Raw genomic sequence first — 21,707 nt, forward strand, 5'->3', positions numbered from 1 at the left:
TCAGGCCAACATGTAGGAGGGTAGAAAGGACTGATGTAAGTTTTAGGAAGCCTCAAAGGATCTGCAGTAGCTCATTAGTGATGTTAGTTTGGGAGGTTTCCTTCTTCTGGTCAGTCAGGGTCTTTAAGTTTCTTTTACCCCGTTATTCTGGGGTCACCATTCTGCACCAAGTCTCCCCAAAGCAGGTGACTTCTGTCACAAGGCGAGAGACTTATTGGTGGCTTCCTCTAAGAATCCCTGTGCGATTAAGGCTACTCACCTCCACTGCCGTGCCTGCAGCAGGGTTTATGCATTTCATGGGCATTTCAAGCCCTTCTGCTCCACTGATGCAGTGCAAAGCATCACTTAAGTAGCCTTAGAAGTACAACCCATGTAGCCATTACCTTTCCAGACACAGTCCAAACCTAAATATTTCAGCCCCAGGACAGTTCCAAGGAAAAATGGCAGAGATCCCTCGGTTACTTACAAACCCAGTTGCCCTTAGCTCTGTGTAGCTCAAAAGCTTGTCTCTCACCAACAGAAGTTGGTCCAAGAAAAGATATTACCTCACCCACCTTGTCTCTCCACCAAGCCACAGAGCTAGCAGTCATTGATGTTTATACAGAGTCCTTCCACTCATTCTATTTGCTAGTCATATTACTAGTAAGCAGCTGATGCATTATGTGTGTAAGCCAGACCTTTCTGTGCAGCAGCGTGTAGTGTAAAGTATAGCCAACGTGTGCAAAAGGTTCTTGACATGACCCTTTTGGGTCAGAAGTTGGAGCCTCCTTTTTGATGAGAAGTTACTCAGTGAATTCAGTGAGGGTTCTTTTTGAGTGTCAGGGATGTAATTCTATGCAGCGTTAATGCATTGGTCTGAAATATTGTCTACTAGCACTCACCGTATTGCTAATCTTGCTGTGCTTGGATGCTGCAAGTGTGGGCTGAAGTTTCTGGATGAGGAGAGTTTCAGAATTAAACCCCCATGTTAAAAGGGCGTTTCCATTTTCAGTTAGGTGCTTTTGTGACTTCCAGTTAAGGTATCATTGGGGAGAGTCTGTTGCATGTGCGTATCCTCTAAGTAGTGTGTGTTTGTAGCCTTTCATATAGCTACACATCCCTCCCATCCTCCAAACAACTCCAGACTCTGTTATTTCCTACATTCACATTCATTTTGCCTTCTAATCCTTTCATAAAATGGGAATATTTTTTGAAGTGGACTTAAATTCCACTAAAGAGACCAAGCGCAGGGATATGGGAGATCACTGTCCTTTTAAGTGAGAGTGCCAGTTTTCCCTTAATGGCCTGTCCAGTGTATGTTACACTCCCACTCCTACTAGGGCTGGGGGAGCGCAAGGTGACCCATTATAATTGCCCTCCGCTCCCTTCCTACACACACAGGCTGTCTAGAACATAGCACCCTCTACAACTCGGAAAAAGCAGGCAGTCCTGGAGAACCCAGCCAGTGCGCAGCTGAAAAGGTCTGTGTGCAGCTTTTGAGGCAAAGTATTTGCTGAGTCACACTCTTCTGAAGAAAGCATTTGGCATTTTAACACAATCCACCTAGCAACTTCGATCACAAGCCATCACCACGCTGCTTGGCCAGCTGAACTTTGTCTGGATTTGCATTTGCAGGGTCGGCTCCTCCCCCCTCTCCCCCCAATATCCCTTTGTATGAAGGAATTGTTGGCAGGTTAGTAATTTAGATTAGGGTAAAGCTAGTTTATTAATATTGAGATGTCTTCAGCCTCACTCACAATAACCCTTCCACTCATCTCCCTGCCAGAGAAAGCAGGGGCTGCCATAAAAAAAAAAAATCATAAAGGCTCGGAAACTCAGTGTGCATATGTTCTATCTACTCTATAAACCCTGTGCTGCCAGGAAGGGGGGGAGCAGTAGTCTGAAGGCAGACGGGGTGTTTTGTTTCAAACAAAATCAGAAACAGATGAGAGATGGGAGGCCTGATTCTCCCCCCTCTTGTTCTGGTTTTTTTTTTTTTTTTGATAGTATAACTCTGTGACTCTAATGGAATTACCTGCAATTTAAATCAGCGTAAGCGAGAGGAGAACCAGACCTGCTGGATGGTTCAGGGATTCAACATATGGTGCATCGGTCGTGACTCACTGGAAAGAATACAGTATGGTTATAAATTGCATGCATAGCCCCAAAGGTAAAATTTCTATAGAGTGAGTGAGTGCAAGAGAGTCTTAACATCAGAGAGCACTTCTAAAGGAGTGGAAAATGATTTACCCATTTTATCAAGGTTACTTCTATGCGCTAGCACCCATCATCTCCATGTTGCCAGAGGAAGCCATATCCTAGCTGTGGGTTTGCAGTTTACAGTTGCACAGGTGAAACAAAATCACAGCATGAGAGTAAAAGCTTGCAAGTGAGGATGATATCTGCAGCACAGCAGGGGAAGGCAGGAAAGATTGGGCCTCCAGAGAGAATGGATCTCTGACAGATAAAATCCACTGTGGTGTTAAATCAGGATGGAAACAGATTCACAACTTCTAGCATTGGGCTTCCATGTTTCTTGGCTGGCAGTCTTCTGCTGTCTGTTTTCTATGGCTGTGCCATCTGTGGCTCAGGAATGACACTCTCATTAGATGTTTTTCAAATAATTTCCCCTAATTCCATGTGGTGAGAAGGACTTTTTGCTCATGGTGAAATTCACCCCTGTGCAAGTATCTGGCACTAGGGCCATGCTGCATATGAGGGATCTAAGTGATGACAAAGCTTTGTACTGTTGGTCTGGGCAGGGTGAATTTCACCCCGTGTGAACTTCCACATAGCTAATAGAATTGGTGCAGTCAACTTTTTTTTTAATAAAAGCAATGAATTATTAGTATGTAAATGACACACAACTAATGGAGGAAGTTCATGCAAATTACATGTGTTTATGTTGCACCTTAATTAGGGAGAATTCCAGGTTAATTTTTATTTGTCCAATTAAAAAGGCCTTGAGTGCCCACTGCACCTGGGCACTAGAGAGCTATAAATTAAACAGGTCTGTAAGAGCTACCCTCTTGGGGCAGCCAAATAAACCACCCTGCACAAGATCAATAGCAATACTCAACTGCCAGGCTAAAAATAGTTCAACGGTGACCGTCTGTAGTCAGGAGCGGGCTGGGCTGAATGAGTGATGTCCTAAAGGGTGTGAAACTCTGACCATGGCAAACAGCAGGAGGAAGGGAGCAAGTTTCATAATGGAAAAACGTCTGCGCTTAGTGCCCTGCTGCTGGCTCTAGAAAGGTTGGCCCTAGTCAAGGGCACAAGAGTTCCCCAGCTGATTTCAACTGTTGTAATGGGATGTTTTTCAAGTATCCAGGTCCCAACCTATTCAAGGCTTTAGGGATTTAAAGATAAAGCATGCAAATGCTTCAGACCATGGTGATTTTTCACAGATTTTCCTGTGGGGTGTTTTCAAAGTAGAATTTTGAAGGATGGACCAGAATATTTTAGTCTCTCATTTGCCTTTTTCTTTCCTCCCACTCTGTGTGTAGGGGGGAGGACCAGAGGACTTCAGCAATCTCCCACCTGAACAAAGAAGAAAGAAACTCCAGCAAAAGGTTGATGAGCTAAACAAAGACATTCAGAAGGAGATGGATCAAAGGTAGGCCTAACCACGATACAATAAAGAATTAGAGAAAGGTTTTCATTAGCAGAACAGTAGTGTCTGAAACACCACTAGCAAGCTGATCCTTTCACAAGCAACAAATAAGAACAAGAGAGTAGATCATGCCCTGTGAATCACTATTTGATATGGTGCTCTTGGAATAGAAGATGCAAAGGGCACTAGATGACTAAAAACAGCCAACGAGATGAGCTAAAATTCCCCCATGGTCTAAGTTCTGAAGTTAATTGTTTAATTTTGACCTACAGGGAAGGTCAAAAGGAGTGGAGGGAAGGGTTGCTAGTTATCTATCTATTCCACCCACCCACTTTTGCAGTGCATTCCGCCACTGCTGAGTTAGGATACTAAGGCAATAGCACAAGAATTTCAGTGACTTGTGTAGGTGGTGCCACCACAGACAGTTTTTCCTTCTTTCTGGCTCAGCCTTTTTAAGTTGAGCAATTGTGTACTTCTGAGCCAGGCAGGAGTCGCAGATACTTTGTATTTGCCTCTGAATATGAATCAGCCCCAATATTTACAGTATTTTAATACAAGATCCATCTCTGTTCAGTTAGCCAAACCACCATGTCTTTCAGGACTACTGGAATCACAGACCCCTCAGCACTGAGCAGGTGGCTTATTGTAAATATATCAAGCCTGTGTACGGCAACCTTGGAAGCTTTCCATTTCTGGCGTCTTGTTATTGCTCATGAGTTTAGGATTTTAACAAAGATGGAAAATACTTCCTAGATTATCAAACACATTCCCCTGTAATGCGAGATACAGTCCTCTAATAGAGAGCAAATCCAATATTAACCTAGTACTGTATAGTGCACTTGGGACTTAGTCAAAAGCTTTTGTACTTTTTAGGCTTAGGAATCACATGCACTAGGGAGATTCCTAATAACAGAATCTGTTATCTGCAGGGCTGTGTTGACAAAAGTGTGAGATTGTTCATCAGTGCCCATTTTAAAAGTCTCTGTGCTCTCCAGTGCCCATTTCCTGGAAGCAGAAGAGCTAATGATTCTTGCGCTTTTGCAGATTTGTTATTAGGAGACTTCATTTGTCATCCTACTTGAGAAGCAAGCACATCAAGTGACTCCATTTATATTGATCGGTTCTGGCCGCTTGTATTTGCAGCTTCCTATGTTCATTCACATCTTGGGCTAGGATTGGCCCTTTAATTGTGCATTTTAACCAGTGTCTTTTTTGTTTTCACAAAAAAAGTGTTTAACTTTGATCTGATAACCCTGTTCAAAGTCAGTTCACAGCTTATTTATACAAGCAATGTGGGAATGTTAATCCCTATTTCATATCAGAAATAAGAAAGGAGGCCTATAGGTAAGCTGTTTACTTTTGTTTCACATGTTCCCTTTATATAATACGGTAGCTATAGTTTTTCTCCTTGAATAGATTTCCCTTTCCCCTTAATTTTCTTTAATTGATTTTAGTGTAACCTAATATTAAAATCCTACATGAAATCAGTGCAGAGTGAGGACTACAATAGACAGAGAGATAAGATTGGTGAGCAAGGTACTAACAGCAACAGTCAGAGACACACAAAATGAATAAAAAAAATGAGTTAAAATTTGAAATAATGCCCCTTAAGGCTCCAACCACAGAACAATCCCACTTCCTTGCTATCCACTCCTTTTCCCAGTTTCTCCAGGCACAAAGCAAAAGCAGACACAGGGCTGCCATTGTCTAAGATTTTGTGGGAACCTCGCAAATCAAAAGAGTTATAACTTGGATTGTGGGACTTTGATTCAAGTGATGCCTGGAGCAGTTCTGAAGAGTCACACCAGTAATGAGAACTCATAAATCAACTAATTTTTGAATCCTAAAATGTTTCTTGTTCTGCAGAGAAAATCTCTTAAAATTCATCCTCAACCTGCCTCAAGTCAGGTGCAACACGTTGCCATGAAAGATGACTCCGCAGGACATGCCTTCTAGTTGAGCACAGGACAGCGTGTAGCATGTTAATGTTGGCTTTGTGATATCAGATTCCTGATATTGTGCTTCAAAAGCACCATCCCTGAGATCCTAGGCATTTGGCACCTGAGTTGATATGAAATGTGTAGCCTTTAACACAGTCTCAAAATGTTGCATAACGTAACTAGACTTAGTGTCACATCATGACCCAAGGTCCATCTGTTGCACACTGTTACCAAGCCAAACCGTCTGGATTTAATTTTAGTCTGAACAGTGGAGCAATGTGAAATAAACTGATCAGCAGGGATCCTAGAAATGTTTGCCACTGAAAAACGCGACAAAGCGCAGAAGTTGCTTTTTTACAAAGAATCTTTAGTTTTTCCATTTTGGGGAAAAAATAAAAACGTATACAGTAGAACCCCCTGCCACTAGCACGCACACAGGAATTTGGGAAATTGACGCTTTAGCTCCGGGCAGTGGGACTCGGGCGGCAGGGCGCAGGCTACAGATTTCATTTTAATCGTGGAAAAATGCAGATTTTTATGGTGGTTTTTTTTATCAGAGAATTTTGGGGTTTTTATCATGGAAAACAAGGATTCCTGCTATCAGGAGCAAATTATGTTGCATATTCTTAAGGTGAACACAATGCAATAGGCAGAGCGAGAATTTCTGGTTAGCACTCCATTCTGTTACTGGAATGCCCACATCCCAGCCTTTAGCCTATTCTCTAGGATGGCATTCAGTACAGGATGTGGAGAGATGATATTGAAGTGCTTATATGTCCATAAGGCTGGGAAGATATTTATCTAGCGCGGGGTGGGCAAACTAATCCGGCCCTCGAGCGCCTGCTGTGGAGTGGGGTCCGGAGCTTTCCCTGCTCCAGCCGAGGAGCAGGGTCAGGGGCTTGCCCCGCTCTGCATGGCTCCTGGAAGCAGCGGCATGTCCCCCCTCTGCAGCCAATGGGAGCTGTGGGGGCAGCGCTTGGGGCAGGGCCACTGTGCGGAGCCCCCTGGCTGCCCCTCCGCGTAGGAGCCAGAGGGGGGACATGCTGCTGCTTCCGGGAGCTGCTTGAGATAAGTGCTGGCCGGAGCCTGCACATCTCACTCCCTCCCGCACCCCAACCCCCAATTTTGTGAGCATTCATGGCCTGCCATACAATTTCCATACCCAGATGTGGCCCTCAGACCAAAAAGTTTGCCCACCCCTGTTCTAGTGAGTTCAGAGGCCATTCTTTGCGGGGGGGAAATGGGGGGGGGGAGAGCTGTGGGTGTGAATGAAAGATAATTCCACACCTTGACTCTCCCCATCTCCTCCCCCAAAAATATCCTAATCCCAGAATAGAGTCACTTTTCCTCGGATTAGTTGGATGTCCAATTCCCATTCATTTTAATCTAAATCTAATCCTGCATGTTTACACTGGCTCAGTTCCTTTCTTATGCCACTCTTGGAAATGATTTGCTTGTAGAGCTAATTCTACCATCTGTAGTTACGCTGAAAAAACCCCATGGGCTATTTGTGGAGCAAGGCTCAACATGACTAAGGGTGCAGTGTCTCAGGTCTTACCAATTGTTGCTAAAGGCTATCCCCAGTTCTTGCAATGCCTGATAGTTTATAAACTCTCTTCCATGCAGACAACTTCGATACGTTAAGGAGAGATCTTTAATTAGTAAATGGGTGGCACTAAACAAAACAAAAGCCCTGGCATGGTTTCTCCCCACACTTTGTTACACCTGTAACCTGTTGTGCTTGAACCATAGACACAGAATGATTGGTTTGGAACTTTTTGGTTTCTCCAGAAGGATTTACACACCCAGCTGCTGCCTGACTTACTGGTGTTGCATTTTCCTTATTTCTCACAGAGATGCCTTAACAAAAATGAAAGATGTCTACGTCAAGAACCCGCAGATGGGAGATGCAGCCAGCGTGGATCACAAATTAGCTGAACTGGGACAAAATATGGAAAAGTTGCGACTAGAGGCTCAGAAATTTGAGGTCTGGAAGGGGTTTAAGTACTAATGCACTTTCATGATGGTAGCTTTAAACAAATAGGCCCTGATTCAGGAAACATTTAAGTGCATGCTTAACAGGGATGGATTTAAGGAAGTGCTGAGAGTCAGGCAGTATTTAAAGATGTTGCTCAAGTGGAGCCTGACAGCCACCTTTTAGCATAAATATGTCCTGGATCCTTCATTTGCATTTGTCAGCAACTTGATTTTTCTGTAATTTGTCACAGAAAATGCCCTATGTAGAGCAGGGGAATGCAGGAGAATGCCCTGAAATGCTCTGGTACTCTTGCATTTGCAACAATATCAGGTTTTAAATGCCTCTTCGAAGACGTAGATACCGGGTGAGAACTCGGAAAAACTCCACTTTAATCTTTTCACACCTGAAGGTGCGTTTTGCCAATCTGATTTCTGCTGATGGTAAAAAACCGATGGGCATCAAAAGCTTCATCTCCACCCAACCCCCACCCAGATCTCATGGGAATCCAAAACAGGATAACAAATAATCAATTGTGAAACACATTATTGTCTAAAGAAGCTGCTATGGTAAATGTGATGAGGATCCATGGACAGAGCTGGACAGAAGCCATGAGACGAAGCACATTTTAAGGAACAATCTCTGCTGTCAACAGAAAGCATTTTAAAGATGCAAAGACTCTGGAGTATGACTAATAGTTGGAATAACTGAACCCATTATAAACAGAAACTATTGTAATTACATAAGAAGAAGTAAGGACAGGGAAGGACTACATTCCATGTGCTATAGATTATGTTGTGGACTAAAACGCACACAGCCAATTAATTCTGGCTGCTTGTCACACTTGCTTGCCTTACTCTCCATTGCTTGTGAGGCCCCTTTGAAAGCCAACAGCTTTTCCTTTCCTCCCAACTATTGTCCTTTTCCATTTGGCCAAGAAGGGATTTTTTTTTGGTGCTTCTGTGTTTCTGAAATTATCACAGCTTCTTTCTGTTTACCTCTTTGTTCCTAGACCAACAGCACTTCAGCCCAGCTCCAGTAAACTCCTGCTGCTAAGCCAGCAGGGGTGCGACTCACGCAGTGTTTCGTATCCGCCTGCACATTTTTGGCAACATTATTATTTTTAAATATAGATTTAGAATGCAGAATCTACTCCCCTTCACCTCAGATGACAGCAGTTTGAAGCTACATTTAAGTGTGTTTATACTAGTGGACTGTTTGCCTGTAGTTTGGTGGTTCAAGTGTCCGGTATATCTCCAAATGGGCAAAGGAAGAGCAAACTCTGTCCCTTGGCTATCTGGTGCATACGAAACCCGTTGCTTTCTGTTTGTAGGGTTGGCTGGCCGAGGTTGAAGGCAGGCTACCTGTGCGGACTGAACAGACCAGACGACAGAGTGGAATGTATGACACCCAGAACACGTCAGCCGTCAATAACTGTGCACAGGACCGGGAGAGGTACAGTATCTGTACAGAGCTGTCCAGACTAGCATGCTAGTTACGGTTACACCTCCCTTCGTTTCGTGAGAGGCAAATTCTTCTGTACAAGATACTGCTGTGCTTCAACAACAGATGTGTAAATCTAGCATGCAACAAGCCTAATCCATGATGAGACTGCAAGCTGCCACTCTGAGAAAATAATTTCTTACTTTGATGCAGAAAATTCTAATTTACCACAGCAAAAATTGGGGAAATGCAAAGAGAGTGAATGTTTTCCAGGAACAACATTAACAGGTCTAAAGCCCGGTCTGGTTCTGTCACTTCCAAACATGCACACTGGGTAAAATTCATTCCTGTGCAGAGAGTTGGCACAAGGTCTGTTGGCCAGTCATGTCTCAGTTAGGACATAAAGTGGGATGTAAGTGTTGCATAGGTGTCATGCTGGCCTGCTGAATAGATGTGAATTTCACCTCTGCAGAGCAGATTGAAGACTGGGGCCACTTTCTGTACTGTTATGCCAGAGCAACTCCACTGACTTCTGTGGGGTTCCTCCGGATTTATATGCAGGAAGACAAAGATGTTGTGTGGGATGCTTATCAGCTGCAGCACTCTGGCTGGAATCCCATCTTTTCCCAGTAAAGACCCCTCCAAACCTCTTGGGAATGGAAAATTGGACAGGAAATCTCACGTGAGCTGGCTGTCTCAGGAAACTTCTAATCCTGCCTGCGCTAGAACTATTACATGTCGTTTGTTCAGTGCAAATAATGTTCTCAGACGTTACACACCACTATAGAGGTATCTCCTAATGGAAATAACCTGAAAACTAGAAAGGGAAATATCCAGGTGCACAAAAACTCTGGGAGTGCCCAAAATCCTAGGCCCATCTTCCAATGTGCAGAGGACACTGAGCCCTTCTGAACGTGCAGCAAACCCTTATGCAGTAGCACAGGAATCGGCAACCTTTCAGAAGTGCTGTGCCGAGTCTTCAGTTATTCACTCTAATTTAAGGTTTCGCGTGCCAGTCATACATTTTAACAGTTTTAGATGGTCTCTTTCTATAAGTCTATAATATAGAACTAAACTATTGTTGTGTGTAAAGTAAATAAGGTTTTTAAAATGTGTAAGAAGCTTCATTTAAAATTAAATTAAAATGCAGAGCCCCCCAGACTGGTGGCCAGGACCCGGGCAGTGTGAGTACCACTGAAAATCAGCTCGCGTGCTGCCTTTGGCACGCGTGCCATAGGTTGCCTACCCCTGCAGTAGCATAAAGAACTACTACGTTGACCATGTGAAAGGTAGGCAAGAGGAGATCATTTGAGAGGCTGTGGCAGGAGGAGTAGACTGAACTGATTTCCCCCATTGTGCTGGAAATGCAGCGACTAACAGTGGCACATTCTGACGGTGTATCTAAATGATCAAGTTGGCCCTAACTGCAACCACTCCCTTGGCCCTCAACTTTCCGCAGCTGAGTGTTTCTGGCAGGTGCATGTTCCTTGTCACACTGCTCCTGAGGCTGGTTGCTATAGTTGCCGTATATTTTCCTTTCTTGAGCAGCCCAGATGGCAGTTACACAGAGGAGCCAAGTCAGGAGAGTGAGATGAAGGTGCCAGTGACAGAGTTTGATGACGAGTTTGATGACGAAGAACCACTCCCTACCATAGGAACCTGTAAAGCCCTCTATACGTTTGAAGGTACCACTAATCCTCAGCCTCCATTTCACTCCTTATTTATTACTTATTTATATTACAAGTAGCCTCCAGAGGCCCCCGTTGTGCTATGCACTGTTCACATATAGAGTAAGAGACCGTTCCTGTTGTGAAGAGCAGAAATGGATGTAACATGGTGGCTTGTCCTGCCAGAGCTGGAGGGCCTGGAGAGGGATCAGGTGATTCCCCTATAAACAGCCTCTGGAAGCTGCAGCAAGGGGGGATGCTCAGTGATATTAAATGAGCTGTTCAGAGTATCAGGAATAGATTTTATGCAAGGATTATTTAATGTACAAGTACCATATTCAGCTGTAGACCAGATGAACAGACACTCCTATCACTGCCAGACACAAGGGCTAGTAAATTTACCCTGCATATGGGTAAATAAACACACTTGCCTTTGGTAGCTGCATCTCAGCACAGTAACAATAAAGGCTAAATATTCAATACTAGTTAAAAGATATTCAGTGGAGGTCCAATTTCATGACGCACTTGTGGCTACTTGTTGATTGTACAGCAATTTTCTATTACAGGTCTGATGTCAAGGTTGCATTCTTCTGGTTCTTTGAATACATGCTGTTTTCTCCCAATTATTGCTGTCTTATTCATGCTGCTCATGCTTAAAGGAGGGTATATTTCAGTACCATTGCTGAGTTTACCACAGTCTGGTCTGTATGTTCTCCCATGGACAGGAAATCCTAAACTACTGTATACTCTGTGTCTCAGGTCAGAATGAAGGCACAATTTCAGTAACGGAAGGCGAAATGCTCTATGTAATAGAGGAAGACAAAGGTGATGGGTGGACGCGAATCCGGAGGAATGAAGAGGAAGAGGGTTATGTCCCAACATCCTATGTCGAAGTCTATTTGGACAAAAATGCCAAAGGTGCTATGACTTACATTTAATATCCTTTTTATGACTTTGCTTGCTTTCACAGGGACATCCCACCCTGAAACTGCTCTATAATGAGCCTTTTTAAGGACTACATAATGCCACAAAGTGCATTATTTCATACTCTTAAATAACGGACTCATATGACTTTATGCACTGTGATTTAGATTGGTCCGATAAGATACTGAGTGGAATAAAACTGTTACAATAGGGGCTACCCAGCCTTCTCTGGCTGAGACAGCCTCCCATGGATAGAGCTCAGTTACTGCCAATATACCACCCAGTTCAAGGTGGGGAATATAAGGCCATTCTTAATAACTATGTGTCTTCTCTAGCTATCTAGATGATACTCGATAGCGACATTTCAGCCATAGTCAGAAGTATGCTATTTGTTGCAAACTGACCCCGTGAAATGTTATACATGAAATCATTAGGGTGCTTGTTTGTCTTTCAATGTGGCAGCTTTTCAGAGCCTAATATACTCTGTGTGGGCCATGTAAATTCATCATTCAGTTTGTTAGTATTTATGGGAAGGAGAAGGGGGTCTATCGAAAATGTAACCACAAAATACTCCACCATCCTTGGTAGATCAAGAGAATGGTGGTATTCGACTAGAATTCCCCTCTCCATAGTTGCAGTTAAGAAAATTCTCTTTGGGGCATGTGTTGTTACTGCTAATGCACAGCACAGTTAGCTGTTTCATTCTCTGCTCACGTACAATCAGTGGAATATTTTAGAGCCTGGATTCATGCCTTTGTTTCCCTTGTCGCTATTTACACCTCATGACTGAGAGTCTGTGTTGTGTAAGTGAAAAGCGTGTGCATGGAATCCGGGTATGTGCATGCTGCTCCCTGCAAGTATCTCTCTGCTGATAGAGTCCAGTGAGCACTCAGAGGTTCCAGCGCTGAGGGACTGACATCCTGTTTCAAATCAGGAAGATTTTGAAGTTCAATGTTAAATAGTGCATGGATTTTTCAATCATTTAATCCTGCAAGTTGTCATCTTCTTTCATAGAGTCTAAGTATTCTCTGTGCACGAAGTCTTTGTGTCCCTTTTAAAAGGAAGATGTAACTTTCATGCTGGACTGTAGGCAATAGAAATAGAGGAGCTTCCGGTACAAAACCACACAACTTTATTCATTCACTCTTCTTTGGCTCAGTATTAAGCAATGCAGTACCATGTCCTTTTGAAATGACAGCTTGGATTATTGTTTGATCTTGCCATAATTCAGAGGTCTTCTGTTTGCACTGGCAAAGATAGGATCAGTTGGATCCCTTCCTTCGCCAAGATAGTCTGTGCGGGAAAACTCAGCATCCTGGATCTTCTCGTTACCCTTGTAAAGTGGTATACAATGGATTGCAAGTACTGCCTACATCCTATACATGGAAAGGCAGAAAGCTCAGCATCAAATATCCCGGCATTACCCTTGTGCTCTTTGGTAGGGAGACTGCCTGCACGCGGTGCCTGCTCCAGGCACAGTGGTAGTTGCAAGTCCAGGCTTAATTTTTGTCCTGCAAAAGTCTCTGTTGGCCAACAGAAAACCCACCTCAAAATAACCATTGTTCACCCCTCCCCTTGAATACACTGGCATGCGTAGACATCAGCAGAGCAACTTGTGAAGTCAGCTGCTCCGGAGCAGAGCGACAAGTTTGGTGGACTATGCCTCTGAAGCATGCCCATGTGTCTAAGGGCAGGGTGAAACACTTCTATTGACTGAAACCAGCAAAAGCAAGAACCTCGTTGATAAAGGCTGCCCCTTTGTCCTTTGCTCAGCCCAATGTATGAGGCTATCGAAGGGATCCCCCAGTCCTAGGACACAGTTGGCACCTAGCAAAGAATCTAGTACACTGGTGGCATTGTGCAAATAGTAATAATAACCCTGTATCATCTTGCATATCATGTGTGCAGTGTGCTACATAAGAGTTAGTGACAGACTTGAAAGCATTTCTGTCCCAGTCCTTGGCCATTTGTTTCACTCTAATTGTTTAAGTTTCCTTGATTTTTTTTTTCCCCCTAATTGTCTGTAAAGAAAATAGACATGCAGTTTCAGTAAATAAACAGCAAACAGTACAAAGTCATGTGCAGATAAACAAGCTGTAATATGCAGTAAAAGTACAATTTAAGGCCCATACCCTTAAAGACGTTTAAGCTCCTAACTTCCAGTGGTTTCAATGGAAGTCAGGAGCCTAAACACCTTTGAGGATCTGGGCCGAATTCATTTCCTTGATTTGATTAAAATCTATAAAAAGAACCTCCCTTAAAAATGGTTAAGATATCAATCTTAAGTGGTTCAGGGAACTTTCAGTAGGTTTAAAAAATGAAGCAGGCCTAGACTTGGGGTAATATCTCATTTGGATCTGATACCGTATCAGTGGAAGCATTTGCATTTGTCCATTGAAGAAGAATTAAAATAAAAAATGCAACTGACCCGTAAACTAAAGTTCTTACAAGTTTTTGCAGCATTTTTCTTCTTTTGCTTAAGGAGAATGGGTAGCAAATACCTTTAAATGTTAGTTAAACAAAGTGAAATTAGGCTGATTTCACACCAAATGAATACATTTTGTTACACCTACAGCTAACAGAATGGGAACTTGAAAAAGGCCCGATTTTGTGACCCTTACACAAATAGCCCCATTGAACTCAATGGGACTTCTCATGTGATGAGTAAGGGCTATTTACTAAGTTTAAAATGGTAGCCAGCAAAAGAAAGTTGAGCAAACCCTATGTCAAAAAGAACAGTAATGTTTATCTTGTTTGCTTTTTTCCAGATGTGTACACATCACTTCAGAAAATCCCTGAGTAGGTTTGCATAGGCCTGTTCTCCTTTTGTTCTGATTTGCTTCTTCAATTATTTTAAGAGGTGTATTTCAGAAGGTTTTCTTTAGAAGAGATGAATGCACGTGCCCTGTCAATGAATGATCATTTGTTAGGTGCAGTTCATTCAGCCCCTGAAACTAAAGGTGCATTGTTTCCAATGAGGGTTTTGGCCCAGTTCTGTGGAATAGTTGTAGACAATATTCCCATCCCTTTGTAATCCATTCTCCTTGTGGTGCACACATGCAGCTTCCATTAATGCTAGATACTTACATGTGCAAACTAGGAACTGAATATATTGGCTATAAACCTTCATGTTTCAGGGATTCTTATTGGGGGGGGGAGGGTCAGGAATAAAATTCCTCTTTTGGAAGGTTATCCTATAACTGCCTACTGCAGGGTTTCTTGCACCTTCTTCTGAAGTATCTGGAGCTGTTGGATACTAGACTAGTAGGACCTCTGGTCTGATCCAGTCTGGCAATTCCTGCATTATTAGAAATTGTACCTCCTAGCCCACTTAGGAGCAAAACTGTCTGTCTCTGAGTGACATAAAGATTGATAATCAAAAGAAATTACTCTAATATTAAGAGGGTAATTTTATGTAACTTCCCGCTGCTCTCAACAAACATGCCCAGTTTACCTCCCCTAGAAATATTGCCTGTTTGAGTGACAAACAATGAACAGAGCCGGTTTCAGACGTTTTATTTCTTGAAGCAAATGTTGGGCCCACAGTCTGATTAGTATTTCAGTCGCCTTGCTCCTGTTGGCTCCATTCTCCCCACTGTGTGTATATAAATCTATCGACAGCTCTAGGATTCTGGCTTTGTTGCAGCTCTGCTGTTTGTTCACCACAACTGTAACCCAGGTTCTTGATTATTATTTTTTTAACCACGCTGAGGCACTTTTTATCTAGGATATACAATATGATTACTTACGCTTGCCAAAATATTTAGGAGACCGTAATTATGAACTGGATTATGACATCTTTTGTAGTTTAATTCCTTTTGTTAAATATATGTCCATAGTGCTCCCCATAAAAAGAATAATTTGTATATAATGTAACTTAATAACTAAAGGTACTTGGATTTTGATTTTTATATATATACATATATATATTAAAAATGGTTTTATTTGCTGTTCTATTGCTTAACCCAGTCTTTGTTTTGATAACCATTGAGTAAGACAAAATCTTGTTAAGTCGATAACTTTTTTTTGTGTTTCCTGCTGCCTGCCTCTGATTGGACTTTTATAGAAACTTCTGTTCTGTGTTAAAGTTTGTTACATCTGATCAATGTGATTGTTCCTTTTCTATTCTTATTCTTTAAAGAAAACTCATCTACTGGGTGGGGGTTTCTCCCCATAGCTAGCTGTACCATCATCTCTTCCTCTAATAAACATATTTTCTCATTCTTGTGGGGTTTTCTGATGATTATTCACATAAGCGGATTACCTGTTCGATGCAAAACAAATAGTCCAAACCCTCTCTTTGTCTGCTACTGACTTATTAACAGTAAGGATGTGATTACATTTTAAGAAAGAGCTCACACTGCAGTGTTGTTAATATGTTACCTTTCTCTTCTTGTTTCTTCTTTTCTTTATGAAAATTAGAGACAGGCCTGAACCATCATTTTGGATTCAAATGTGCTCCCATATATGGGGGAATTCACCCTTTGTCCTAATGGGCCAAACCCAAACCCTGGATCAGAGTACCCTTGAACTTTGGGAACAAGTTGGATCTGGGCCAGAACTATGTGCTTACAAGAATGTACCTTCCCATATGTTTATTGAACTAGGAATGTTTGCATCCCTCCTGTTTCTTTCTTGACTTCCCATCAAGATGAAGGGTCTTCATTGTTTATTGCTTGATGAACAATCAGCATTCTTTGGATGCATGTATTCTAATCACTGCAAAATGCCTTACCCAGGTATAAAAATACTTACCCTGCTAGCCTTCCCCGGTAGTTCATTGTCACTGGGAGCTGTAGTCTGACCAAATCCACCCACTGCTCCCCTGCAGATACAAGAAGCTAATTGTTTCATCTAGTGTAAACAATTCAGATTCCCCATTGGTGGGGAACCATTCTTGAATTTTGCATCCTGCATGGTCACTAGAGGGGAGCTGTGCTCAAGGTAAAGCTCTTGCCTGAGGTTGGGGATCACCGGGGGGCGGGGTGGGGCGCAGAGTTACTTTCATTTTCAAGGAGAAAATACACTTCATGGTGGCTGACCCTCAACAACGAGGGTTGCTTCTGGTGAAAGGGAATCCCTGACTTAGAGCTGCTCTTAACCCTTTCATGATGCAGCCTGATAAATGCTCTTGGTGCTGTCCTTCCCCTTTAACCTCCCCGAAGCAGTGCCACTCTCAGGCGAGCCCTTCCCCCTGCCTCTTTCTAACCCAAGTCTCTTTCTTTTTGTCTCTTATGTTTTAGATTCCTAAAGGTGTTTGTGCTGGTGCAAGAACCTGGGGCGAGCTTGTCACAGAAGGAGAAACAAATGGTCTGTTTACCCCGCAGGCAGTTAAAATTCGCCCATACAGACAGAGTCCTGGTCTGGAGTTAGCACTTGAAAAAACTTAAATCTAAATTCCATCCCAACATTACTCAGCCGCTTGCTCTTTTTTATGGCATGTTACTTGTGGCTCAGACTAACTTATTGACGTTCCCCATTGTTCCGCCAACCTGGCATTGCCCTTCCGTAAAGCATAACCAACAAACCTCACCCACCCCCACCTTCCCCACAACCAGACAGAAACGGCTGGCTGCACTTGGATGCAAAGAGTAACCAGAGAATCCCATGCATGTGCTAGTTGGGATTCTATCCTCCCATGGCCCTCAGTCCATCTGAATGTATGCACTGGTCCATCAGCATTTCACATGGTGCCTTTAGTGCTAATCCTGCAGGTTGGCTCATCAGCCAGCTAGGGAAGGAGGTACATACGAGTGGGAAGTCAGTTACAGGAACAATATGACAGCAGCTGGACTGACCCCTGAATCTGATTATGTTAAATTTTACACACCCATTATTCAATTACACCTTCACCAAAAGGTCCCACATGTCAATCAGCCTTTTTACTTTTTACAAATGGCTGGTGCTCCCTCGAAGCATTCAATCCCCATTGGCTTTTGCTGTGTCCTGCCAGCCTAGCAACTCATGAGTGTCTGCTTGCTTTCCTGCTCACTCTCACACACAAACACACACAAAGACATTTTGGTTTGAAGCCACATTTCCCCCCTCACCAAGACCTCCATTTGAATCTTGTTTCAGCCTGCATGCTCGCCCTGTCGCCTTGCCTGCGCATACCTTCCTAACGGCTCATTGTTCTGAATCTCTTTCCAGTTTTTTAGCATTTCAGACCTGCCTTCTCCTTTTGCATGAGCTCCTGTGCACTCTCATCGGTGTGTTTGAATAGCAGAAACGACGTTAAAAAAAATAAAACAAACGGCATTCCCCTCCCCTCCTCCATCTCGCCACGGACTGGACCTTTGCCCAGGCGTTTCAGACAGGAATCTGGACTTATCCATCACCAAGTATCAACCATCCTGTTGTCATGTGATCTTATTTAAAGGAGAAGCATTTTGATGGCAGTGCTGAGGAAGTTATGCTGCTTCCAAATATCAAGTGATCTGGAGCCAAACTCCCTAGAGAGGGGTTAGGTTGCTTTCTAAGCTCCTAAAACTATGAGTTTCTCGCTCTCCTTCTCCCAAAATCTTCACATTTCTAGGCTATTGCAGTAATCCTATACCTCCTCAAACCTTGTCTAACAGCAGCCAGTGGGTAATAAGAACAGCTTTCCAAGGCCTGTCTTAGGAGCTCGGGAAAATCCCCAGCTCTTAAGAAATATCCTGGATTTTTTGTAAAAGGCCCAGAATAAGAGAGAATTAAAATGGATGCCATCATAGCTAGTGGCCCTAAAATGAGACCTGTCAGCTTTGGTTTGCAGGCAGGCCTGTGCGTGTTGCAATGCTGACCCCTGTTCTTGTGAGCAGGGACAATAGTATCCAAGAATTGTGCATTCTTATGTAGGGTATCACCTAGCTCTTCCCATCTTAGGATGAGGTGGTTGTCTTTAAGGTAGGTTAAATGTTTTGTTCACAATTTTGTCCCTCTTAAAATAGTAATAAATTTATATTTTTAATAGCAGAGAGTCCTTCACTTCTACAGTAGTTAATACTGTAGTTAATGCTTCATCATGCTTAATAACTATAAGACTCCGCAAGCAAGAAGACAATTTTTTTTTGAATCAAGTTAACATAGGTCAGGAGGCTGCGTTGTCTAAGCAGCTGGTACAAACTCAGAAACCTCTGAAGCTCTTCAGCTGCAATGTTATCACAGTCCGAAGGGTCAAAATCAGCTAAACTGCCATCCATACCACTGCTGTTACTGCCTTCGCTTAGCTCTTTAGATCCGCAAGCCTTCTATACCAGAATAAAATCCACCACGTACACAGTTTGCTCTTATAACTTCATATGCAGAACTGTGACGCAAGTATGCGAGGATTCTGTTACATTTCAAGATCAGCATATCTCCATCGGGATCTAAATGGTTAAGCAGCCAACAGGCGTGCAAATAGCTACAAATATTTTTAGCTGCAGTATTTATTCCTTTGTGTCTGATGCACTGTTGAAGCAGCAGCTAGAATCAGTTGACTTTCACCCTTTTTTGTGCCATCTATGTAAAAATGAGAGTTTTCTTTTATATATTTAATCTAGGTGGACAGTATATTATTGTCAGCCTCCGTGGAACATTTGAACTATTCCAATGTCAGTGTTGCTACATAGTGCTTTAGAAGGAGCATTAGCTTTGGCCAAGCCAACAGATTTTCTTTGAAAGGGATGTATTAGAAGACCATCCGTGGAGTTTTTATAAACCTGCTGCCCCATTTCAGAAAGCCTGGACCTTAAAACTGATGAGAAGGAAACAATTACCAGTCAGGTACTACAGTTTAGCTCTTTCTTCTGCTGTGTGTATTCAGCATAAGTAGTAGGTAAGTGTTAGAGTTTAACTTTAAAAACAAACAACTGAGACAGACTAAACATATGACTTATACAGTGGTGGTGTAGCTGTGTCAGTCCCAGGATATTAGACACAGGTGGGTGAGGCCAGCCCTGAACAAAAGCTTCATGTAAGCGTGAAAGCTTGTCTGTCCAAGAAAAGCTATTCCCTCACCCACCTTGTCTCTCTAAACATATGACTGGTTTATAAAAACTTTGCTTGAATTTACTAAGCTCACACTGCAAAAGTGTGATTGTACACTCTATGAAATGGAATCTCACCATTGTCCCCAGCAAAACAGTGTTTCTAATGCCCTTTCTTAACATCTGTAAATATAGAAGAAAAGAAACATATTTACTGATACTGAATGTGTTTAATGCTGAGTATTTTTCAAAAGTTCTTTTTGGTTTGATGCGTATTGACTTTTTTTTTTCCTGCTTGAAGTGTCAAAAGACTTAAAAGAAGCCAAATTATATTTTAACATGATGCTGAGCACTTTTTTAATTTGTATCTGTGTGTGTATGTGTTTGCGCACTGAATTCTAGATTTTGGTGGCATCTCAATGTTGTGATTTCATTGCCAATGTAAAAGGTTTTGGTGTTGCCCATTCATTTCTGGAGACAGAATTCAACCAAATAAAGTGCTTCCATTGGTAAGCGAATATTGACCTTGTAACCATGAATGAAAAGTCATCTACATATTTAAATAAACCTTTAATTCCAGAAATGCTATTTCATTTAACCCTCTTAATCATATAAGGGATGCAAGCAAAACTGTCCTAATGGTTTCACAAGAAAGGGTCCATGCCCACTTGGCCCCTCACTGCTGCTATCATTGGCAGGTCTATTATCTCTGCAGTGACACATCTGTCGTTATCACCTACACCTGCAGATGGGAACGCCACTTTGCGTTACTTCTAGATGTAGCCAAATATAAAGCACAGGCTTGGAACTTTGCCTATTTCTTCCTCCTCTGCATTCTCAGTGAATTGCTGGATGCTTTCGAATTTTTATATTCAACTGCAACATGTCTTGGCAAATGAGTAGAAACAAATCTGTTTGAGTGTGATGTTTGTGTCTAGTTGCTGTAATCCGTGGGATGGTGAAGGAACACTTTAACTCACGGTACTTGAATTTTTACATCACACTGGGGGTTTTAGGCACCTTTTGGCATTAATTGTGCTGATACCAGGAAGAACATTGCCTAGGATGAAGATGGCTTAAATGTTTTCTCTCCAGTGGGTCAGTTTGAGAAGCTGATACTTTGTCAAACTTTTACCTTTTGGGCTGGAATTTGTACAGCTGTCAGTCTTAGAATGGGGTTTTGGGGAAGCTTGCGCAGAAACCGTTCAGTCCGAGGAAAACTGCAGTTATGGTGGTTGAAAAAGTGTGTGTATATATAATTTTTTTTTTTTTAAGTGGCAGGTGCTGAGAACTTGAAATTTGACAGGGACAGATGTTTAAAGGTATGAGGTGTTGCTGCACTGAGCGTTGCAATACCTACCTGATTTGGGAGCCTAAATCTTATTTTCAAAATTTCAACTCCTAAAGCAGTTAGGCGCAGCAATGCCCAAACACCTTTAAAAATCTGGCCCATAGTCACTGAGGCATAGCTGTGCCTTTTAGTGGCCCAGTGAAAAGGCGGGTTGATTTAGCTGCTTTGAAGGTTTGAAAAAGATACTTGGCACATGAACGCTAGTTTATATACAACAGAACTAAATCTGTCACTGCAATCCTGCCATAACCCGGGTGTATGTAATTGTATGGACAGTGCCACTGCGTGGAGGATCTCTCAGCGCTGAATTTGCACACGTGGGAAAGGAGGGTGAGTGGAACAAGTTTTATTATGCAGGTATTCGTGGGATAGAAACTGGGCGGGTGGAAGTGGAAGCAAGCAGGGATCCAAGGAAATCCCATCTCAGGCCCCAGCTGCCCTGTCTCTGTGTACGGTACGCCCTCTGGGCTAATGCTGGCATTCTGCTACAATCTGTCACAAGGGGGGAAATTTTGATCATTTTCCCTTTAAAAACAAACAAGGAAATTCTGTTAAACTATTAAGGGACTCAAAAATCTGGATAGTTCTACACTGCCGGTGCATCTTTAACTCTGCCCACTTGTGCAGATACATTGCTGTGCACACTTCATTTACACAAGCAGAGCATATTTTTTCCCATAACAGCCCTACCTCATTCCACGCACAGGTTGGTTGGTAAATAAAGCTGGCTCCAGCAAGGTGCTGCCTTATTCACTTTAGAATTTGAATGGGGTATAATGGATGAGATGGAGGTGAGGCGTTAAGTGGCACAAGTCCACAAGGCCCCTGCCTCACTGAATTCAGATAAGACAAGGGAGGTGGATACA

General features: G+C 42.7%; 1 protein-coding gene across 9 annotated transcripts in view; it reads left to right on the plus strand.

The window, feature by feature from the left end:
* Window positions 1-20,073, plus strand: part of FNBP1 (formin binding protein 1) — a 154,189-nt gene extending 134,116 nt beyond the window's left edge. For 4 of the 9 annotated variants that reach the window (XM_054007528.1, XM_054007522.1, XM_054007526.1 and 1 more), the window contains 5 exons: window positions 3,486-3,595; window positions 7,387-7,519; window positions 8,841-8,962; window positions 10,496-10,635; window positions 11,377-15,764. In XM_054007528.1, coding sequence (XP_053863503.1) covers window positions 3,486-3,595; window positions 7,387-7,519; window positions 8,841-8,962; window positions 10,496-10,635; window positions 11,377-11,555 — 684 coding nt within the window. In that variant the 3' untranslated portion in view covers window positions 11,556-15,764. Of the gene's footprint in view, window positions 1-3,485; window positions 3,596-7,386; window positions 7,520-8,840; window positions 8,963-10,495; window positions 10,636-11,376; window positions 15,765-16,784 lie in introns of those variants that run through there. The other 5 variants (XM_054007523.1, XM_054007529.1, XM_054007527.1 and 2 more) reach the window with 2 other exon arrangements.
* The last annotated feature ends 1,634 nt before the right edge of the window (window positions 20,074-21,707 follow it).

Source organism: Malaclemys terrapin, chromosome 17 (genome assembly GCF_027887155.1).
Source record: "Malaclemys terrapin pileata isolate rMalTer1 chromosome 17, rMalTer1.hap1, whole genome shotgun sequence".
NCBI lineage: Eukaryota > Metazoa > Chordata > Testudines > Emydidae > Malaclemys > Malaclemys terrapin.